Source organism: Mus pahari, chromosome 2, assembly GCF_900095145.1.
Source record: "Mus pahari chromosome 2, PAHARI_EIJ_v1.1, whole genome shotgun sequence".
Taxonomy (NCBI): domain Eukaryota; kingdom Metazoa; phylum Chordata; class Mammalia; order Rodentia; family Muridae; genus Mus; species Mus pahari.
Genome location: NC_034591.1, coordinates 143,503,997 through 143,525,298, shown reverse-complemented (window position 1 = coordinate 143,525,298; position 21,302 = coordinate 143,503,997). Strand labels below are relative to the sequence as shown.

The 21,302-nt window shown below is 48.4% G+C and overlaps 2 protein-coding genes across 4 annotated transcripts in view; both read right to left on the bottom strand.

Annotated features, from left to right (window-relative positions):
* Positions 1 to 5,649: 5,649 nt before the first annotated feature.
* Tex52 (testis expressed 52) lies at positions 5,650 to 14,219 on the bottom strand. 2 transcript variants are annotated; one of them, XM_021190166.1, is made up of 3 exons: positions 14,082 to 14,165; positions 10,229 to 10,779; positions 5,650 to 6,100 (listed from the first exon to the last, which is right to left on the bottom strand). In XM_021190166.1, the coding sequence occupies exons 1-3, from the start codon at positions 14,160 to 14,162 to the stop codon at positions 5,806 to 5,808; spliced, it is 927 nt and encodes a 308-aa protein (XP_021045825.1). In that variant the 5' UTR covers positions 14,163 to 14,165; the 3' UTR covers positions 5,650 to 5,805. The 2 variants fall into 2 exon arrangements, with proteins under 2 accessions (XP_021045825.1, XP_021045826.1); XM_021190167.1 differs by lacking the exon at positions 5,650 to 6,100 and adding an exon at positions 6,319 to 7,043 and having other exon boundaries at positions 14,082 to 14,219.
* The window catches only part of Foxm1 (forkhead box M1), a 10,251-nt gene continuing 2,741 nt past the window's right edge, over positions 13,793 to 21,302 (bottom strand). The window contains exons 3-7 of one of the 2 annotated variants that reach the window (XM_029535336.1): positions 20,095 to 20,286; positions 18,567 to 18,695; positions 17,664 to 17,708; positions 17,069 to 17,138; positions 13,793 to 16,888 (exon numbers count right to left, since the gene is read on the bottom strand). In XM_029535336.1, coding sequence (XP_029391196.1) covers positions 15,693 to 16,888; positions 17,069 to 17,138; positions 17,664 to 17,708; positions 18,567 to 18,695; positions 20,095 to 20,286 — 1,632 coding nt within the window. In that variant the 3' untranslated portion in view covers positions 13,793 to 15,692. Of the gene's footprint in view, positions 16,889 to 17,068; positions 17,142 to 17,663; positions 17,709 to 18,566; positions 18,696 to 20,094; positions 20,287 to 21,302 lie in introns of both variants that reach the window. The other variant, XM_021190163.1, reaches the window with a different exon arrangement.

The following is a 21,302-nucleotide window of genomic DNA, read 5'->3' as shown; positions in this document are numbered from 1 at the left end:
TCTAGGCTGTTTGGATTTCCAGCCCTCACAAACTGCAAGGTAGGGCTGGAGAGATGGCTCAGTGGTTATGAGCACTGTCTGGTCTTCCAGAAGTCTTGAGTTCAATTCCCAGCAACCACATGGTGGCTTATAACCATCTATAATGAGATATGATGTTCTTTAAAAACAATAACAACAACAACAAAACAAAAGACAACAACAACAACAAAAACCCACAAAAAAAAAAAAACCCCTAAAAATCCTGCAAGGTAAATAGACCTCTTCTCTTTATGAAGTTGTCTGCCTCAGGTACTTCATTGTAGTAGTGAAAAACTGTCTAATATAGTTTCCCAACTTTATTCTTTCTGTCAGTCTAGTTTTTATTTGCCTTTTGTTTGAGTTCTTCAAGAGAAGGTCATGGTCTGTATCACAAGGTGGCTTTAAACTCACAAAGTAGCCCCAGATTGACTTAAAATTCATGGCAATTCTCCTGCCTCAGCCTCCTGAGCAGCTGGGACTGTAAACACTGTAATATACTAGAATACTTTTCCAATCATGATCTTGTGAATTCTCTGAAAATGTGTCAAAATCGGAATTATGGTTCCTTCCAAATATTCTGGCCGTCCAGGCCTTAGTGAAGACTCCTGCTTTGCTCCTCCAGCCTCAGTGGTCCACCCCTTGCAGCCTCTTCTAGGATCTACCTCTTTCCTTTCTCCTAACATGGTTTGGGTCTGCCTCAACATCCATGCGCAATACCATTCTTTTCTGTTGCATGCAAGCTATAGAAGTCACTAGCTGTTATGCAGCACCTGAGTCACGACACCTAGCATCAATGTTCAGTGAACACAGGTTGGTGACCTGAGGGAAGCCGCAGTCAAGTTCAGACTCTGCGTGTGTAGCTGCATGATCAATAAGTGTGTAGGCCTCTGTCGGCCTCCATCCATAGGCCTACAGAAGGGATGTTGGCTCAGGACTGGTGGATGTATGAGGGGCAACCTCTTTCGTGAATAGTTAAGCAGTTATTAAGTACTCAGTAAATCAGTAGCCTCCGAGTGGCTCCTGTAAGGCTGTCCAAGATCAACACAGCAGCTGCGCCCGGGGAACTTGCCAGAAGCAGGGCTCTCAGCCTCGCCAGATCTAAGCATCTAGAAAGAGCTTCTGAGTAGAACCTAGCAGTGTGTGTTTTAATGAGTTCTCTAGGGGATTTGGACACCCACATAGCTTAAGAACCAATCCCTTCAGGACTCTCCCTCCAGGTGAAGTCATGGGGCTTTTTATTGTTTTTATGGTGTGTGTGTGTGTGTGTGTGTGTGTGTGTGTGTGTGTTTTAAGAGTCTTGCTTTGTTTCAATGACCAATGGCTGGCCTGGAGTTCACCGTGTCACCCAGTCTAGACTGGAACTCACATCTGCTTCTGCCTCCTGAGTGCTGGGATTACCGTCTGGTCCTTCTTCCCTCCCCACAAGCCCTCAGGAGCTCTTCATTCCCATGGCTTTTAATACCCACCAGATCTGGTCTTCCTTTAGGCTTGCAGCAGTTCAGATTGCTTTCATGAGACCTGGCTCCTGGGACCAAGAGTGGAGGCTTAGAAGGGATTACTGGCTCTGAAGGCTTCCTGTGTATTTGTGAAGCTGTTGGCATTCAGCAGGGTACAGGCTGTTTCTGGGTGTGGCTTGCTAAGTAATGCGCAGAGAGATGTCTCTACCCTTCCATCTTTTCTTCCCCTCAGATCTCCAGGTATAAGGCAAGAGGCTCTTTGGGCAGATCCAATTGCTGGGCTTCTTACCCCTAACATCCACTCCCCACTACCTCATTGATGGTCTTTAAGAACTCTATATTCATCAGTATATGGGTGTTGATCCCATATAATGAGTTGGGGTATCTATGGTCACCAGCTGGCTTTATGGTAAGATAACCTAGGCACTGTCATCTTCAAGGCCCCAGACTCAAAAGGAGAATGGGTTCCATTGTCCCCCATGTCTCTAATGCCCACTGGGTGCAGCGTTTCGGGAGGCCTGCTTCCACATCCTTGACTTGCCTAATTGGCAAGAGAGTCCTGCTTAAGCACTTGCCCTTCATGGAAGAGGCTGGCCCAGAGAGAACAATGGGAGGGTATTGAGGTGAGGCAGATGTCCTCATTGAGACTGGGAGTCTTTTGTGTTGGTGGGTGTGGGGGTCTGGGTCTGCCAAGGTGGGGCTCTAAAGCACTTTCTGCTCTTTTATACTCTAAGGACATCGAGTAAGCGAATTGCTCTCAAAAGCCCCAGTAGGATGCTAATCAGGACACGGGAGCCTGAAGGTGGAGGATTATTGGTTTGGGGCCAGCCTGAACTACATAGTGAGTTGCTGTTGAAAAAGAAGAGAGTAGGGGAGAAGGGAAGAAAGAAACTTGGGATGGGGTACGGTGAGAGGTGCCATAGTTCTGGATATTCAAGAATACACTACTGGGCCAGCAAGATGGCTCAGTGATAGTCACTTGCTGCCAGTTCTAAAGACCTGAGTTCAATCTCCAGGGCCCACTTGGTGGAAGAAGAGAATAGACTACACAAGTCCTCCTCCGAACACACACACACACACACACACACACACACACACATACACACACATACACACACACACACACACACACACACACACGATTTAAAATCAAAACATGGATCTAACAGTTATTTCACTCTGGTGAGGACTCTTGTCTGTCACGTGGATGATATGCTCTCTTGGGGCGGGACAGACGTGAGAAGGCGGCACAGACACTACAAAGCCAGAGAATGGTGTGGACTGGTCTTGCTCCTTTATAACAGCTTGCTTTCTAGAGACTAACATATACTTTATGAGACCAGCATTTGTTCGTCCTGTGGGGAGGGGCTATGCCCACAACCTAATAAGCCCCCATCAGGCCCCATCTCTTAAAGATCCCCCACTGTTCATAGTGCCACACTGGGGACCAAGCTTCTAAATCCTAGCCAGTCATTTGTGACCTTTTGTATCTGGCTGCTTTCACTTAGCATAATGTTTTTCTTTTGCAAAAATGTCATTGTGAGGCTGGGCAGTAGTGGCCCACGCCTTTAATCCCAGCACTTGAGAGGCAGAGGCAGGTGGATTTCTGGGTTCGAGGCCAGGCTGGTCTACAGAGTGAGTTCCAGGACAGCCAGGGCTACACAGAGAAACCCTGTCTCGAAAAAAAAAAATGTCATTGTGGGGAGCTAAGTAGCTTTGGGGTTCACTGGGTCTGCAGGCCTGTCTGAGACCAGGCTGGAACTCAGAGAGATCCACCTGCTCCTGCCTCCTGGGTTCTGGGATTAAAGGTGTGCAGCACCACAGCTGGCTCCCATCTGAAGCTCCTTGCTCCCTTACTCTTTTTCTAAAGCTGCCTGTTGCCACGTGCGTGACTTCCATGTGTGCATGACTGACTTCCATGTGTGTCTTCTTCCTCCCTGCAGCCTTGCGAGTCACAGCTGGCCCACTCCAATAACTTGTTCCTGAGGCTCAAAATTACTTTTCATTCTGGTAAAGCACGCACACAAAATTGATCATTTTTACCTGTTTTAAGTGTGAGAGTCGTGGGCATTAACAACACTCCCCACATTATGATGCCATTATCACTATCTGATATCAGCATTTCTTCATCATCCCAACAGGAATTCTGTGCACATTAAACAATAACCCCTGGCCCCTCCCACAAGCCCCTGGTGCTTCTCTACTTTTTCTGTGAATTTGCCCATCCCGGGCCTCATCTATTATGCAGTCTCTTGTGCTTGTGGTGGTTTCCAGTTGTATCTTCACTGTAGTGTTTATCAGTACCCTGCTCCTCATAATAGTTAGTTTATTCTGTGGACGATGGCAGAGATTCATTTAGAAGGCCTACACTATGCCAGTGCCTGGCAAGAACTTCACTCAACATTATTTTCTTTATCCCAGGTATTTATAGCCTAGTGGTTTCCATTGTAGAAAATAAACCCAGAATCCAGAGGGGAGAGGTTACTTTCACACAGGGCTCACAGCTGCGGGGGGGGGGGGGTTGAGCCAGTGCTAGCTAAGCTCTGTGGTGGTTCAAATGCCAAGTGCCTGTGGAGCTTTAGAGGGGCTTAGAGAGATGGCTCTGCGGTTAAGCGTGCTTGTTGTTCTTCCAGAAGACCCCAGTTCAGTTCTCAGCACCCGTCCGTATGAGGCAGTCCCCAACTGCCTCTAACTCCAGCCCCCAGAGGATCCGATGCCCTCTTGTGGGCTCTGTGGGCACAGATGCACTTAGATGCATTTAGAACGCACATGCACAAAGCCACACACAAACACACATAAACACGTAAGGAAAAGTAAAATATTTTGAACAAAAGATAAGTGGAGTCAGATTGGTGGGCAAACGGGCAGAAGGCCAGCTTGAGCAGGCAACCCACTTGAGAATATGCTAAGGGAGGCGCTAAGGGAGGGTCCCCCACCATTTGATTTCTCTCCCTGTAGCTACTCATCCTGGCCTTCCCACCAGGCTTTGCTACCTGCACCCCAGTCACAGAAGATTCCTGGTTCTTGCCTTTTGCGGGCCTCCACTTCAAGTCTTGTCTCTGACCCAGGCCTCTGCAGTCAACAGCCACTCAGGCCCGAGGCCCTGAGATCCCTTAGATGACTGGTGGCTTTCTGTGGGGGCTCTCTGAGACACCACAGCCAACAGACTGATGCTTTCTGAGGGGAAGACAGTCAGTTTGATATTCAACACGACACAGTAGCTGGTGCTGGTTCAAACTTTGGGAGTCTGACCCCGAGTAGTTTAATTTAGGCATATTTAAGCACAGCACAATTGGGTGAAGAATTTTTTTGGTGAAAACTAACTCAGTCCTGTGTACACAACAGAGCTAAAGACATGACAGCATCAAAACTTTGTAAAGTACAAGGGATACCATCTCTAAAGATGGGATAATCCTATAGAGTAACTGAGAAGAACGAGAAGGTGATAAGGGTTTGGGGGAGGATGTTGTCTCAGCCACACAGACTAGTGCAAAGGGTACCAGGCTGTTAACCAGCCTTCTGGGCAGAAAACACTTTATACATCTCTTGCTTTGAAGAGACAACCCTATACGTTTAACATTTCAGGTTCCCTAGGGCTTATCAGTGAGCACAGGGGCTCTGTGACCCCTACACCTTTCACCTTCAGTACCTAATTCATTCCACCCTTGCCCTGCTGATTGGCTCCCTTACTCAGGCCCAATTCTCCTGTCTCCCGCACCATCTGCCATCAAATCCCGCAGGGGAACTTACAAGCAGCATTAGAACGACCCAAACAGTTGTGTCTGGTCTCCGTCCAGGCATCTGATAGTCCACGGAGGAGATGACAATGAGGTTAAATTTTTGCCTGAGACATTCACTGACCTCTAACCAATCTCGGTGTCATTTTGAATGTGTTCTGAGAATAGAGACAACTTATTTTTTTTTTTGTATATGATAGGAATTGAACTTAGGACTTCACCCTTGTTAGACAAGTGCTCTACTACTGAGCTATATCCCCAGCCTGCAATTCCTTGCTCACATTTCTTACCACGCCCCCAACCCCACACATCCCTTTCCACTTTATTCTTGAGAGCTGGAACCCACAGGTATTCTAGCTGCCTTGCCCTCTCACCCTGCCCCAATTCTCCCACACCATGATGAGTCTTCCAAGAAAAAACACAGAACAATTCTAGTGTCAGTAATGTCTCCAGAAGCCTGATACAGAGGTGGCACGAGGCTGGAGGATATTTGAAAGGTTGTTCTGTAGGCCCAGAGTCCTCGGTCTCCTGGGGTCTCTTGCTGAAGGAGGCTAGGCTGCTGCAAACCCTAAAGCCCACCATGGTCTTCTCTTTCAGACACATCCAGGTCTCCTTTTCCACTTTTCTTCTGGTGTTTTAGCGGGTCGTGCCTTGGATAGGTAGTGAACAGGCCGGGCAAGCCGATCTTTTATCAGGCCTTGGTAGTCCCTCACAAGGTCTTCGCTCAGGGGCACGGTGGGCAGCCGAGCCAGTTTCAGGACCTTTTCCTGGTAATGAGGTTGACGATTTGGGCAGGGCCAGCTCTTGCAGACGTTATTGGGAATTGGGTTGGGTGGGAACTGGAGGCCCCAAGGCACAAGCCTTCCACCAGTAGATATGTACTGGGACCTGTTGGGAAAGTGGTTCAGAAACAACAGAAGTCAAGGGAGGGAGCTAGGCATGGTAGGGAGAGAAGGAGAGATGATGATTTCTACCAGCTATTCGGGGATCAGGCTGTATGCCACATGTGCATTTTAACACGAGCCACAGTGTCTAAGCTGAACACCTCTCATCCTTTGCACAATTGTATAGAAAGCACCTGATTTTTTTCTTAAATTTGTTTTTTATTACATATTTTATTATATTAATTTTGCTATTTTAGGTGTGTGAACGTCTTGCCGGCGTGTAACTACTTGTTAGCATGGTTATCAGTGGGAGTCATTAGAGGGAGTGAGATCCCCTCAGACAAGACTTTCAGATGACTGTGAGCTGCCATGTGGGTGCTGGGCATTGTACTCCAGTGCCCTTAACTGCTGAGCCATCTCTCCAGCCCCTCTCCTAGCTTCTTTTTATATCTCTATGTAGTGCTAGGGATCGAACCCAGGACCCAGCCTGTGTGTGCGTGGTCAGCACTCCATCACTGGGCTACACTCTAACCCAGTTATCTGTTCTTGGCTTTCTTCATCCTTCTTTCCATCTCAGTACGTGGTCCATGCTGGTCTCCATTTTGACATCTTCTTGCCCCACCTTCAGAGTGTTGAGATCACAGGTTTCTACCACCCTGCCTGACTATTTCAGGGTTCTGTCTAGATTCCAGCTGTTCATCACATCTCCCCTATTCTACTAATGCAGTGTATACAGGAAGACCGCCGAACTCAGCGTAGTGTAGGAGATGGCTTCCTCTTCTTTGCTGGCTTGTAGTATTAAATTGAACAGTAGCAAATTGACTTAAAAACAAAACAACAACCCTGTTGAATAGTAGCAGATTTTCTGTGCTTCAATGGGCTTTGTGCTCAGCAGATAACCCTGGTTGCTGCTTCGAGCCTCTTGCATGGTAGGCAAGAAACTATTCCTGACCCAAGTTCCCACTCCTGTAATTTTTAAAAAGAAATTTCCCAGGGATGTAGCCCAGCTGTAGAAACCTTGCCAAACATGTATATGACCTTGAGTTTCTATCCAGAGTCCTAGGGATTAACATAAACTCTCATATAGCCCAGATCACGCCCAGTTTATGTGGGGCAAAGCACTGAACCTAGGACCTCATGCATGCTTGGTAAGCACTCTGTCAACTAACTGACCCTATGCACCTACCCACCCTCTTTTCTGAAAGAGGGTCTCATGTAGCCCAGGCTGGCATCAAACTTACTATGTAGCCAAAGATGGCCGTGAACTCCTGATCCTCTTGCCTTGGTCTCTCCAAAGTGCCAGAATCTAAGCATGTACCATCATATCCCACACAATTGTGACTCTTTCTGAAAAATGCCTATATGACACACACTAGTCACCGTGTATGGACAGCAGAGAAAGCCAGGGTCCCCAAGGTGACTCACCTCAAAAAGTTGCTAACCTCTGGTGCCATATTTTAAAAATTATATGTGGATATGCACACGTGTGTATGGTACATGTGTGTGGTGTGTGCATATGAGTGTGCAGGTGCTGGTGCAAAGGCTAGAAAAAGCCACCAGTGCCCTGCTCCTTTGCTTCCTGCCTTACTCCCTTGAGAAAGAGTCTCTCACTGAGTCTGAAACTTAACATCTCCCCAAGGCTGGCTGACCAGTGAGTTCCCAGAATCTGCCAGTCTCCATCATCCAACGATGGGGTTACGAGTGTGCATGGCTGCACCCAGCTTTTTCTACACAGGTGCTGAGGAGTCAGGCTTGGGTCCTTGTGCCTTCACAGCAAGTGCTCATCCCCTGAGCTATGTCCACATAAGTGCCTGTGTGTGAGCTGGAGGTGGGACCTGGCCTTGCACATGCTAAAGAAAAGCAGAGTTCAGATCCCAGCATCTATGTCAGGGGCTCACAGAATCCTGTAACTCCAGCTCCAGTGTCCCTTTCTGGCTTCCATGAGTACCTATAAACACACACACACACATACACACACACACACACACACACACACCCCTCCCTATGAGGGACAGGCATGAGAGGAACTGTGTAATTCCCAAACAATCCCCTCTAATGTCTCTCTGCTGGGACCACTCTAGCTGAGCCGGGATGGTTCAAACCCCTCCCCTGTAACCTTCTGAAGGCCTTCTAACCTTCCCGCCTTAGCCCTGGTTTCTGTTTCTAATCGAGGGGTGGAGGGGGACACTCTAAGCCCATATTAGTCCTTCCCGCCCAAGACTTTCTGCAACATCAAATTTCTAATGTTTTTCTTACCGTATATTATACAGAAGGGGTTTCATTGTATTCCATTTCTGTATGTAATGTTTTTGGGTGACACTCACTCTCAAGACCCTTTCTTGTCCTCCTTTTCTAGGGACCCCTTCTTCCCAACCAAGGTGCATGACCCAGTGTATTTCATTGGGATAGAGAAGCACAAGCTCCTTGGCAGTGGCCTCAAAGGAAGTCTCTCTCCTCCAGGGATCATCAGCTTGCCTATTATTAACCTTTTGGGGTCAGAGACGGCACCTCATGCATCCACCCTCCTCTCCTTCTGACAAGATAACACTTGGCTTTGGTTCAGTTTCTTTCTCCCATCTTTCCCTTCTCTGTGGAGGATAGACCCCAGAGCCCTGAGCATGTAAGCAGGTGTCGCCCCACCAGGCTGCACTCTAACCTGGTGCGTACCTGTTCCATACTGACAACCATTTCATCCTTACCCAGTGCAGCAAGTGTTCATGATCCTCCTTCAATGACTGAGCCTGGAGAAACCAAACCAGTGTCTGAATGATCATCTTGGGACTTCATTCTGACCCCAGGTTTCATTTCTGCTTTCTCTGTTAAAAATGAACTTTGAAGGCCAGATGTGGTGGCACATGCCTGCCCACCACTTGGGAAGTGAAGGCAGGAGACTGATGAGTTAAAGGCCAGTTGTGGTTACATGAGACTCCAGCTTTAAAAAAAGGGATTTACTGGGGGTTTAATACTCTCATGCCTCAGGAATGGAATACCTTCTGTATTCTCCTTGTTAAGAGAGAAAGAAAGAAAGAAAGAAAGAAAGAAAGAAAGAAAGAAAGAAAGAAAGAAAGAAAGAAAGAAAGAAAGAAAGAGGGCTGGAGAGATGGCCCAGCAGTTAAGAGCACTGACTGCTCCAGAGGTCCTGAGTTCAATTCCCAGCAATCACATGGTGGCTCACAACCATCTGTAATGGGATCTGATGCCCTCTTCTGGTGTGTCTGAAGACAACTACAGTGTACTCATATAAATAAAAATAAATGAATAGATCTTTAAAAACAAAAGAAAGAGAGAAAGAAAGAAATGAAGGAAGGAAGAAAGAAAGGAAGAAAGAAAGGAAGGAAAGGGTCTGGAGCAAGAAGGCTGGTGGTTAAGAGCACTGGTTACAGGCTCATTTCCTAGCACCCACAGGGCTGCTTTCAATTGTTTGAAACTCCAGTTCCAGAGATCCACAGCCTTTTCTGACTTTCTCATGTACTAGGTAGGCATGCTTGTGGTGTACAGACATGCATACAGGCGAAGCGCCCATACACATAATTTATTTAAAAACTTAAAAAAGAAAAAAAAGGTAGGCAGCCATGATGGTATGCATATGTAATCCTAGCACTCAAGAGACTGAGGCAGGAGAATTGCCAATCAAGGCCAGCGTAGACTAAATGAGAGATACTGCCTCAATGAAACAAAAGAAATGTAATAATGACACACACCCTCTCTCTCACACACACTTCAGTGCTTTGTAGGTTCAGTAAGGTTTTGGTAGTTGTCTCTTTCTATCTTTTGAAAGCAGGGACTAAATTACATTTCTCAGCATCCCCAGGCTAAGCAGATGTTAAATCCATAGTACCCTCTCTCCATTTATAGTTAAATAATAAAGGGCCTTTCCACTGGCTATTTTTCCCATGTCACAGCATGTGGTCAGTTACTTTCAGGAAGCAGTCGGGAATGTGCCCTCCACGGCAGAACACTTGCAAAGCATTTGCAAGACCATGGGTTCCAGCCACACAAAAGAAAAAGGCGCAGGTAGCCACGAGTGGGAAAGTTGGAGAAGCAAATTAGATAGCAGAAACAGGACCGGGGAGAGGAGGGAGGGGGCACAGGCATGTGGGCAGAATCACTGTCTGAGAAGGGGTGAGCTTACTTCTTGAAGTTTGGCGGAGGTAGGATATTGCCATTGGCATCGAGGGGAGGGGCCCTTAGTTCGCTCCTCAGCTTGAGTTTCTCCACTTCCTTCAGCTCCTTCACTGTTCTTACAATTATCTGCTTCCTTCTTTTCAAGTCCACGACGATGGGGCTAGCACTGATGAAGGACAGGAAGCTGTGTGGGCCCATCCAGGAGGGCGGAGGGATGCCAGGCTGCGCAGCAGGGAGACGGTGGGCATTGGAGTGAGTCAAATGGCGCCAGACGTTGCTGTCATAGGGTATGTCTGGTCTGGTGGGAAAGGTAGCAGGCAAACGTCCCACATCAAGCCATGTGTGAAAGCCCCAGGTGTGCTCCGCTGCATCCTTGCAAGGATAGAGCATCCGGTGATGCACCTTGGACTTTATCTCTGTGCATGGTGGCTGCTTCAGGGCCAGCTTGTGGTAGTCTTGCAGGGTGAAGCCCGGGAACTCCCTGGTCTCTTTGGGGAGGAGGAACTCGCGCTGAGTCCAAGTCTGATAGGTTGGGGAGGATTCTTTGGCATGGATCATCTAGGGAGACATGAAAGGGAGCCTAACATGGCTGTGCCAGCAGAGAACCAGGATATGGCAGTGGTGCTCTGCTTTCTCTCAGGTACAAGCTGCCAGCCTCCTCCAACTCCGGCCTCATCAGGATTAGATGGTCCCCACAGGGAGGCAGCTCTCCATTCCCACTCTCTCAGGAATTTGTGTGCACACATGTACATTTCCTGTGGGCGCATGTGCACATGTATATATGTGTGGAAGTCAGAAGACAGCTTTGGATGTGGCTCCTCATCGGCCATCCATCTTGTTTTGTTTTTTGAGACAGGGCATCTCTGAGAAATACTCATATGGCTACACTGACTGGCCATGGAGCCTTAAGAAGCCACCTCTCCCCGCCCCAGTCCCCAGCCCTGGGATTATAAGTGCTACTATGCTAAACCTTAGAAGAAAATTACTTATAAAAATATTTTATTTTATGAGTGTTCTGCTTGCAAAATAAATGTGTGTACTGTGTGTGGTAACCTCAGAGATCAGAATCCAGGGGATCCAATGGAGTTAAAAAGGTTGTGAGCTGCCCTGAGAGTACAGGGCATCCAATCTAGGTCCTCTGCAAGAACAGCAAATACTCTTAACCACCGAGCCGTTTTTCTAGCCCTATGCAAAGGTTTTTTTTTTTTTTTTTTTTTTTTTCCCTATGAGTTCTCAGGACTGAACTTTGTTCCTTATGCTTGCATAGCAAGTACTTACAAACTGAGTTGTCTCTGTCAGCTTGACGGGTTCTAGGATCCGTAGGATGAGAGCCTCTGGCACACGTGAAAGGGACTACTACCTGGATTAGGTTACTGAGGTGGAAAGAGCTGCATTGACTGGCGCCACCGTGGCATGGGCAGGGGTCTTAAACGGAATAAAAAAGCAGAAAGCTGTAAGCTTTCGCCATGACTAGTCCTGAACTGTGAGCCCAAATAAGTCTTTCTTCCCTTTGTTTTGCTTCTGAGGTATTGTGTTTGAATGAGGCAGGTAATTGCACAATCCAGAAGTTACTGTCTATCCTTCATGAGTTCCACAGACTTAGCAAATCTCATTCTCCACTGATCACATTTTGGCTTTGAGTTCCCATTCTCTCAACTTTCACATCATATAAATATACACATACATACATATTTGTGTATATTTAAAGAGATGGTTATGAACAACCATGAACGTAGGTGCTGGGAGCCTGGGTCCTCTGAAGACCAAGTAGTGTTTTTAAAAATTGGGCATCTCTAGCCCCGACTTGCTTAAACATTTTAATGTTTTATTTAGTGTATGTGTCTGGGGGTGTGATGTAGTATGTGAAGGTCTGAAGACAACTTACAGAAGCCACTCCTCTCACCATTTCTGGAGAACCGAACTCGGGTTCAGGTTTGGTGGCAAATGTCCTTGCTCTGGATGATTATCAACTTTCACTCTTCACCACTCACCTCCATTCCGATGTCCTCTTATGTGTCCCTGTAGACACATTGTGCCTAGGGGATGACCCATGCCGGCCATTCTAGGAGCCTACCTTCCCCTTTCCTGGTCCTGGAGACACCTTAGGCAATTTCCCAAAAGGAGGGCCAGGTACCTTTCTGTGCCAGAGTCTACTTATTATCTGTGCTGCCATGGGCATCTTCCCTCATATCTCACTAAAGGTCAGTTGGTCTACAAAGAATCTAGAATGTTCTTTCCCTTTTCCCTACACCCCATGAGCAAATATCCAAATTCTTCTATGGTTTGTGTAAGTGTCCTTCAAAGGCCTCTGTAAAAGGCTTGGTTGCAGTCTAAGGACCAATTGGGAGGTAGTAGAAGGTTGAGGGCTTAGTGGAAGTTAGGCCACTGGGGACATGCTCTTAAGGGGGACAGTGGGACCCTCGGTCCTTCCTGTCTCTTTCCAAACTCTTCCTCCATTTGCTGCCTCACAGGTCTAGAGCGGCAAGGCCACATGACCACACACCAGGAGCCCAGGTGACCCGTCTTTTGAGTTACCACAAGTATCTTGTCACAGCAGTAGAAAACTGACAAGTCCCTATGTCACATGTGGAAAGACCCTGTTGCGGTAAGGAATTCACACAAGGTCTCAACTGAATAGGAGAGTTTGGATTTAAGCTGTGTTCAAACTCAGTGTACTTAGCTATGTGAAACACGGCGAAGAGCTTGTTCATAGTCAGCCCAGGACAGAAATGTCCCTCTCTCTCAGCCTCTCTAGGGCTCTCCTCACTCCAATACCCCCACCAGTTTCTTCGGTACTATCCCCAAGTCTTACTTCTTAAAAACAAAAAACCTAGTGCGTGTGTGAACACATGCACATGTCATAGCATGCATGTGGAGGCCTGAGGACAGCTTGTAGGAGTCTGTTCTTCCACCATGTGAGTTCTAGAGCTGGAACTCAGGCTGTCAGGCACAGCAACTGACCTCAGCACCTGAGCCGACTTACTGGCCCGCTTGCATGTTTGTCCTCTCCTTCCTTCCTTCCCTTCCTCCCTTCTGGTTTTGTGAGGCGAGGTCTCACATGTACCCCTGTGCAGCAGGCTGGAGAATGCTAAAAGTAAAGTCTTCTACAAGAGGATAGGTCTGTGATGCCCAGTCTGTCCCAGGCATGACAGTAAGTACTTGTAACTCCAGTTAGGAGGCATCGTTCCACAGGGTTGGCAATAACCTGGTCCAGGTGTGCATTTCAACCAGAGCTATACAGGGAGGTTCTGTCTCAAAATTAAACAAACAAAGCCAAAACTGGTCATAATGGCAGATTTATACTGCCAGCCCTTGGGAAGGTTGAGGCAGAGATACTGCAGGCTAATAGTATCCAGCTAGCCTGAGCTACATAACAAGACTACCTCAATAAAATGAAAACCCCTAAAATCTGAAAATGTTGTATCACAAATGCTAAAAAAAAAATCCCCACCCCCACCCCGGGGCAAAGGCATGGGGTCTCAAGTGGAAAATTACACATTTGACCTTTGTCAAATCATAGACATCCTAAAAATACTGCATGCATTAAATCACCTTCAGGCTGTGTACGAGGTACATATGAAACAAAGGAATTTTATATTAAGTTTGGGGTCCTTGCCCAAGATAGTTAGACATACATACACATACTCCAAAATCCAAAAATAAATCCCAGAGCTAAGCACATTTCTGATCCCAAGTCCTTTAGATAAGGCCTCTTTAACCTGTTGGCCAGGCTCCTTCTCTCTGTTCTGAGCTCCAACTTAGGGTACCACAGGATGAAAGCAGGGGACAGCGAATGTACCTGAGAGCCTACTGCTCAGGACAACCTGAAAGGCTGGCTGCATTGTTGGGCCCCACTCTACCTTCAGGAAAGGCTCCCTGGTACGAGAGACTTGGCTCTGGCTTGGCTTTTGGAGGGATGTTTTCTTCAGGATGTTGGCCATTCTTCCTCTGAGCCACAGAGCTAGGAGAGGAGGCTTTGGAGGAAAGCCCTTTCTGGTACCATTGTTTGCTGCTCGGGTTGCTATGGTGATGCTTCCTGACTGGTGCTGCTGGGAGGAGGCCCTTGCCTGTCCTGGGAGGCTCCTCAGTCCCTGATGCTTTTGGCTGTCAGTTCTGGTTACAAACTTGGTAACAGGAGCTGCTCAGGGAGAGCCTTGCCTGGGAAGGTGCGGGAGTAGGAAGGGGGCTGGCTCCCGAGCATGGAGCTGGGATAGAGGTGGTAATGAGACACCTGCAGCAGTTTCAGCTTTCAGGCCTAAATGTTGAATGGAATGGGAGGGAATTGGAGGACTATAACTGCTGTTGTTACCAAGGGATCAACAAGGACATAAGTCAGAGTCTGGTCCCATGGAACAAGGTCTGGGGTGGCAAGGAAGAAGTGGGCAGGGCAGGGAACAGTGGGAACTGGAGTCTGGGCAGGATCTCATGTAGCAGAGAGGGCTGATCCTCCAGCCTCTACCTCTCAAAGGCTGAGATTATAGATATGAAGCATCACAACAGACAAAGCTGGCAACCTCAGAGTCCGAGAAGGAAGGGTGCGGGAGAGAAGGGTGTGAAAGGCCTGTGCAGCAGGGGCAGGCCTTGCCCATCACCCCCAGGCCCCACCTCTCGCTCAATTCCAAGACCAGGGCCACGAGCTTTATTTAGTAGGTAGTTACAGTAGTGTTGTTGTGTAGCTTGTAGAGTGGGGTCTAGGGTGGTTTTTTGCAAAGCTCAGGTGCAAGCTAAGGAAGCCAGGCATCATTTTCTCCTTCTCAGGCCTCAGCCTGAGATCTCAATGGCAGACTCCCTGGCATGATTGGGAACACTATCAGAGAAAGGCCTAAGGGGACTCCTGTGAGTACCCATGCTTTTGCTTCAGGCACACCCATCCCCCTACAGCCAAATCCAATAGGCTTTTACAGCAGGATTTCTTCATGCAGTACCACTGGCTTGGAGACATGGGGAGCTGTGAGGAAAGGGCAGTAAGCAGGACCCTGGCATGGCAACCTGTGTGTCTAGCAGCCTATAGCAGAACCCACGAGTGTGGAGAGACTGCACTGCAGGTCCTTCCCCCAGAGGCCACAAGCAAAGTGCAACCCCGTCCCCTACTCATCCTGGCCATCTCTGGATAATGAGCTAAGGAAATATGCTTACATTTATAATTACAGGACAACTTGGGGAACTGACACCATTTATAAGGGTTACCCTGCCAGGAGCAACGAGTGACTAACGGGCACTTCCTGGTCCTCTAGGCTCGTCACACCCACTTCACTTGCCAGCAGGGAGTGGAGGACTCGGACTCTGGGAGATCCTATTGCTCGCATAGGTCCCAGCCGTGGCTTAGATGTGGCTATCATCTTGACATAATTAGGTCAAAGGGCACAGCTCAGCCCTTGCCTGCTAGCTTCCCTCAGGCGGCTTGGGGTACACCGAGCCACACAAGTGCCAGGATAGTAGGCGGCTTGAGTGGCAAGAGCAAGACCTTGCTTCTATCGCAGCTCAGGGATGAACTGAGACCAGTTGATGTTGTCAGGGCCCAGAGGATCCTCCTCCAGGCCAGGGAAACTGATGTCTAGAAGGATCTTGCTGAGGCTATCGTTCATTGTGTCCAGGACAAGGCCTTCTGTCAGAGAACGGTTGGCTGAAAGGCTGGGAACCTGCAGCTCGGGGGAGCCAGGCTTGGGGCCTTCCACATGCGGTGGCGGAGGGCTGCCGAAGGGGTCAGAGGCAAGGTCAAAGGGCTCCGAGTTGAGGAGCTCCCGGGGTGAGTCAAAGAGAGGGCCACTTTTCAAAGGGGTGGTATTCAGCTCCATCAACCCCAGCGAGTCAGGCAGAGGGCCAAAGGCACCCTGGGGGGTTCGTACTGGGCTGAAATCTAACCCCCCAACTTTGGCTGGAGGTGTGAGCCTCCAGGACTCAGGGTCTCTAGAGAGCACAGACTTGCTAGGAGTGGAGGAGACAGGCAACATCTCCTTGATGGGGGTCTTGAAAGGTCCTCCCTCTTCGTGAGAGCAGCTGAGCTGGGGTGCAGGCTCGGAAGACTCTGCCAGGAGCTCCACAGCTGGCCGAAACGTGCTGGAGTCCTCTGAAAAGAGCAGCTCAGGCTCATCCAGACAGGGTGGCTGAAGGTGCTGTTTCCTCCGGGATCGGCTCACCTCCCTCTTCTCTCTTCGCTTAGTCACCAGCATTTCCGAGACACACCGCGTTGGGGACTTGAGCCCACAATAGGACTTCTTGGGCTTTGGGGTAGGAGAGCAGGAAGAACCTTCCCAGGAGTTGGACAGTTCCTCTTTGAGTGATGCGCATGGAGAGGGCCACTCTTCCAAGGGAGGGCTCTCCACTTTGATAGGCCTGTCTAAGTGTGGTATGTCTTCCCCAGGCTGCATTTCTTCTTCCTTAATGGACTGAATAGGAAGTAAAGGCAACAGCCCTTCTCCAAGCAGGGGTTTCTCCTCCTTCAGTGGTTCTGTGGCAGGAAGTGGGGCTATCCCTTCACTGGATAGCAACACCTTGGGTGCAATACGGACTCGCTTGCTATGACGGGCGAGCTCTGAGCTCATAAGAGATGCTGCCAGAGGCAAGGGAACCTTCACTGAGGGCTGTAGCACCAGGGACTGGTTCACTGGGAACTGGATGGGCACCAAGTATGAGCTAACCCGAGGGAGAAGAGGCTTCATCTTTCGCCCTAGGAGGAAGCAGAAGAGATCAGAGGTAGGCAATGCTAGGGGTCTACTACTTCCCACTCCAGGGGCACTGTTCAACTGTGGACTCAAACTCTCTTTGAGTTAGAAACATAACCTGAAGATAGGCCCCAAAACCAGGATTGGATGGGTCTGAGACACCCCCACCCCCACCCCATACTCACGTGCGCCCAGTGGGATTTCGGTTTTGATGGTCACATTTCTACGGAGCTCAGGATTGGGTCGTTTCTGCTGCTGCTTATTGGGAGAGAAAGAAACCTGGACTAGTAAGGCAAGGGGAGAAGCAGAACCCCACCAACCTGAGCTGATGCAGAAACTTTTCTGGCCTAAAAACCCAGAAAAGAAAAGCTGGTTTGAATGATGGGTGCAGGTAGGTACAATCTATGAAGCCATGCTGAGGGGAAAGGTGGACAACAGACAAACGAGGGAGGGCAGGACAATGCTATGCCTGTCCCGCGGTATTCACCACCCCCAGGGAAATGCGGTTAACTATCTGAGAGACAGAGACAAGCCACGCTGAGAGAACAGGCTGCTGCTACTGCCTGCAGGGCCCATGCCACCCACCTGTCCTTGCGATGGCAGGCCTTGCAGTGCCCACTTTGCTCTGCTTGGCAGACCTTTGTGGTACTGTGTTCAGGGTTAGCAGCCACAGAGCCAAACACAGACCCCTCCCCATGTCACAGCGTCTGCCCACTAAAGCCATGCTGAGCAGTGAAGGGAAATAAGGCCAAGCCCCGAGCCAGAGGAAAAGAATCTTACTGATTCCAAGTGCTCGGGCGATTGTGGAGACCCTGGTTCCAGTGGCTGGTGGCGGCCAGGCATCGAAGAAGAGAAATGAAATGAAGTTACCACAAATGTGGTCAATCTAGACTAGGAAGAAACCTACTGTCCAGGGGACACCATGGAAACTGTTTCCCTTGCAGAACAACAAACAGTACAGCAACAGCATCCTTATGGGTACCTAGCAGCTCCCAAAACAACAACTTTCTTTCTGACAACATGAGCTTATGGCTCCATTTTTGGTCTCTAGACTTAAAGAAGGGCTTCCTTCGGAGCAAAGCTGAAAATACAAATTTCAAAGATGGAGAGATAGGTCAATCTTGATGAACCAAGCATAAGGATCTGAGTTCATATCCCGGGACCTACATTAATAAAGGCCCAGGGAGGCCTTGCACACATCTATAACCCCAGAGCTATGAGGGTGGGGGTGGAGATAGGTGGATTGCAGGGGTTTGCTGACCCCAGTGTAGCTCCAGGTTCCACGAGAGAGCCATCCCAAGGGAATAAAGAGAGCGATAGAGAAAGACACCCAAGGTCTTGCTCTGGCCTCTACACTCGCACATAGATGCCATGCCCTGCCACACCAAATTACTAGGCCTATCCCAGATTCACAGATCAGAACCCCAAGTAAGAGACCTGGAAACTGTATTGTAACAAGTGTCTACACTAAACAGAGGAGTTAGAGAAAGACTCCACTGTTTAGACCAGAACAGTTTTCTTTACCCTCTGGTCTCTGTTGTCTGTTCAGGGCATTACACAAGTCATTAATTGGGTGACTGGCTTCTAGCTCTCCCTCAGTCAGAGAGTCAGGAGAGACGCTGCTTCTTTACAGAAGGCTCAGAAATCCCCAATTGGCTCTCCAGATGAAACAAGAACACTCACCTTAAACACTTGGTCCAATGTCAAGTAGCGATTAGCACTTGGGTGAATGGTCCAGAAGGAGACCTTGCCATTGGCAGATGTCTCTCGAACAAACATGTCATGGAGAGAAAGGTTGTGACGAATAGAGTTCTGAAAGAGACAGATACGCAGTCATCAGTTAAGTTAGCTTTGGAAACCTTGCTCTCAGAGTGAGCTGGGAAGGGCCAGGGCATCTCCCACTACTTTTACAGAGATATGCCACACTGCAGAGCTAACCTCAGCCATACACTCAAGGAGACAGAGATTCATAACACACACCAATTAGTGACCAACAAAACAACAAAAACCAGCTGTGGCCTATGTCCAGGCCCTGAAGGACTTAGGTGGAAGCCTCCCTCTCTACCCCAGCTCTCTATCACGGCACAAGGCTCAGGTGAAGAGAACACGAAACAGGATCTTTACACCTGTGTGGAAAATGAGGCAGGCTAAGCTGGGCAGCCAAGAACCCCGTGATTTCCAGAAGTACATCATGCCCTCTGGCATCAGGAGAGAGAGAAGACTCTGTCCACTGCACAGTCCACAGAGAAACACTAAAGGCTCAAGAGCAGCAGCAGGACAAACCATCTCTATGCCTGGCCATGGTGTGAGTGCCCATATGCCTGGAACGCAGGAAGAGGAAGCAGGAAGATGCAGTTACCCAGCAAGATCCCATCTCAAACTGGACTGTGCCAATCTGAGAATCAGATACAACGGCAGCACTGCTACCTGTGGCCTGAGTTTCTGGTAGGCCTGGTGTCATCATTGCAGACATGCAGCACAGGACAGGCAGCAGAGAGGACACAAGGTCACATGCTGGTTCGAGGTCAGTCTTTCTGGCAAATCTCACTTCAAAGCCAGGCTCTAATGCATGGCAGGGAAGAACTCTGCCACTGAGCTCCAGCCTGACAAAGTCCATTTCTATCCAAGCTTTTCAGTGGAAGGGATTGAAAAGTGGGCACCTGCTGCCATCCTGAGCTCATCCTGAACCCCCAGCAAGAGAAATAACTCCAGCAAGCTGTACTCTTGTCTTTGCATGCTCACATAATACACAAACTCCTTCTCCCACGAGCATATAAGTAAGCCAAGTGCGCGAGCACGGGCGCACGCGCGCGCGCGCACACACACACACACACACACACACACACACACACACACACGCACACACACTGTGTGATCCTGACAAAGACTTCTAAGCATCTGTCTTAGAGTTCCCATGCATCAGATGAAAACCAAGACACAGCTTGCCAGGGGGCAGGTGGCATACCCTTGCAGTCCCATCTACTCCCAAGGTTGAAACAGGAAGTTTATACTGAGGCCAGCTTAGAGCATGAAGTGAGACTGTCTCAAAACAAGAAAGGAAAGGAAAAGGCCCCGCCCACTAGATGTTACAGGACATTAATCTCAGGGCCATTGGCTCAGTGCTCCTTTGTTCTTTCTCATTAGGACACAACCTAAAGCATCATGAAAAACAGACCAGAATGGCCTTGACATTGGCTATGTGACAGAATACCTTCCAGCCTGGCTTGGCAATGTGCTTAAAGTAAGGGAAGTGGTCCTCAATCCAAGTGTAGATATCCTTCAAGGTCATACGCTTTCTCTCAGTGCTGTTGATGGCAAATTGTATCATGGCCATATAAGAGTAGGGTGGCCTCTCAGACACAGAGTCCTGCCAAGATGTTGACATGCCTGAGGGCTCCTCAACCTGTGGGGTGAGAGAAGTCAAAGGGAAAGAGAACAGAGAATGACACAGAAGTTTACCCAAAGGGAAAGAGAACAGAGAATGACATGGAAGTTTACGAGAACCACTCCCACCCCAGATCCATTGAGAACATCCTCCAGAACTTCCTACATGACCCTTTAATAAACAGTTCTTCATGTGGTGACCCCGAACCATGAAACTGTCTTCGTTGCTATTTCATAACTGTAACTTTGCTACTGTTACAATTCTAATGTAAATATCTGATATTCAGTATACTTAATATGCAGCCCCAAAGAGGTCATGACCCACAGGTTGAAAATCACTGCTCTAAGGGATAACAGAAACAAACCCATTAGAGACCATTATTTTGTAATGGAATTAAAGTTTAATTAGTTCGTCTAGGTCCCAACCAATGAGGAACAGATTCCCTTCCATCCTTTTCCTCCAAATAAATGGCCCGGGAAGCCTAGAAGCTGGGGGCATAGCTCAGTTTGATAGAGTGCTTGCCCAGTATGCATGAAGGCCTGGGTTTGATCTCTAGCACCACATAAAACAAAACAAAACAACCAACCAAACAAAAAAAATGGGTCATGGGCACATTAAAAAAAAAACAAACCAAAAACAACAAAACAAAAAGCAGGCACATTTCTGTACTTTGTGCAGTAGAGGGGTTGAGGCAGGACAATCAAGAGTTTAAGGTCAGCTAGTCTTTCCTAAGCTATCCTAGGCTACACAAGACCCTATTTCAAAAGCAAAAAACAAATGAGGTCTCTTCCAGTAGATTCTCTAGTTGGGATCTGCACAATAATTTGTATGAATTTTCAGACTTTCAGGTCAAAGGACTTAAGTCTGAGTTCCACATGTAGTTCTGATGAGATGTAGGCCCACCCTGTCTCAGTGTAGGTACAAAAGAAACAGTCAGCCGGGCGTGGTGGCGCACACCTTTAATCCCAGCACTTGGGAGGCAGAGGCAGGTGGATTTCTGAGTTCGAGGCCAGCCTGGTCTACAGAGTGAGTTC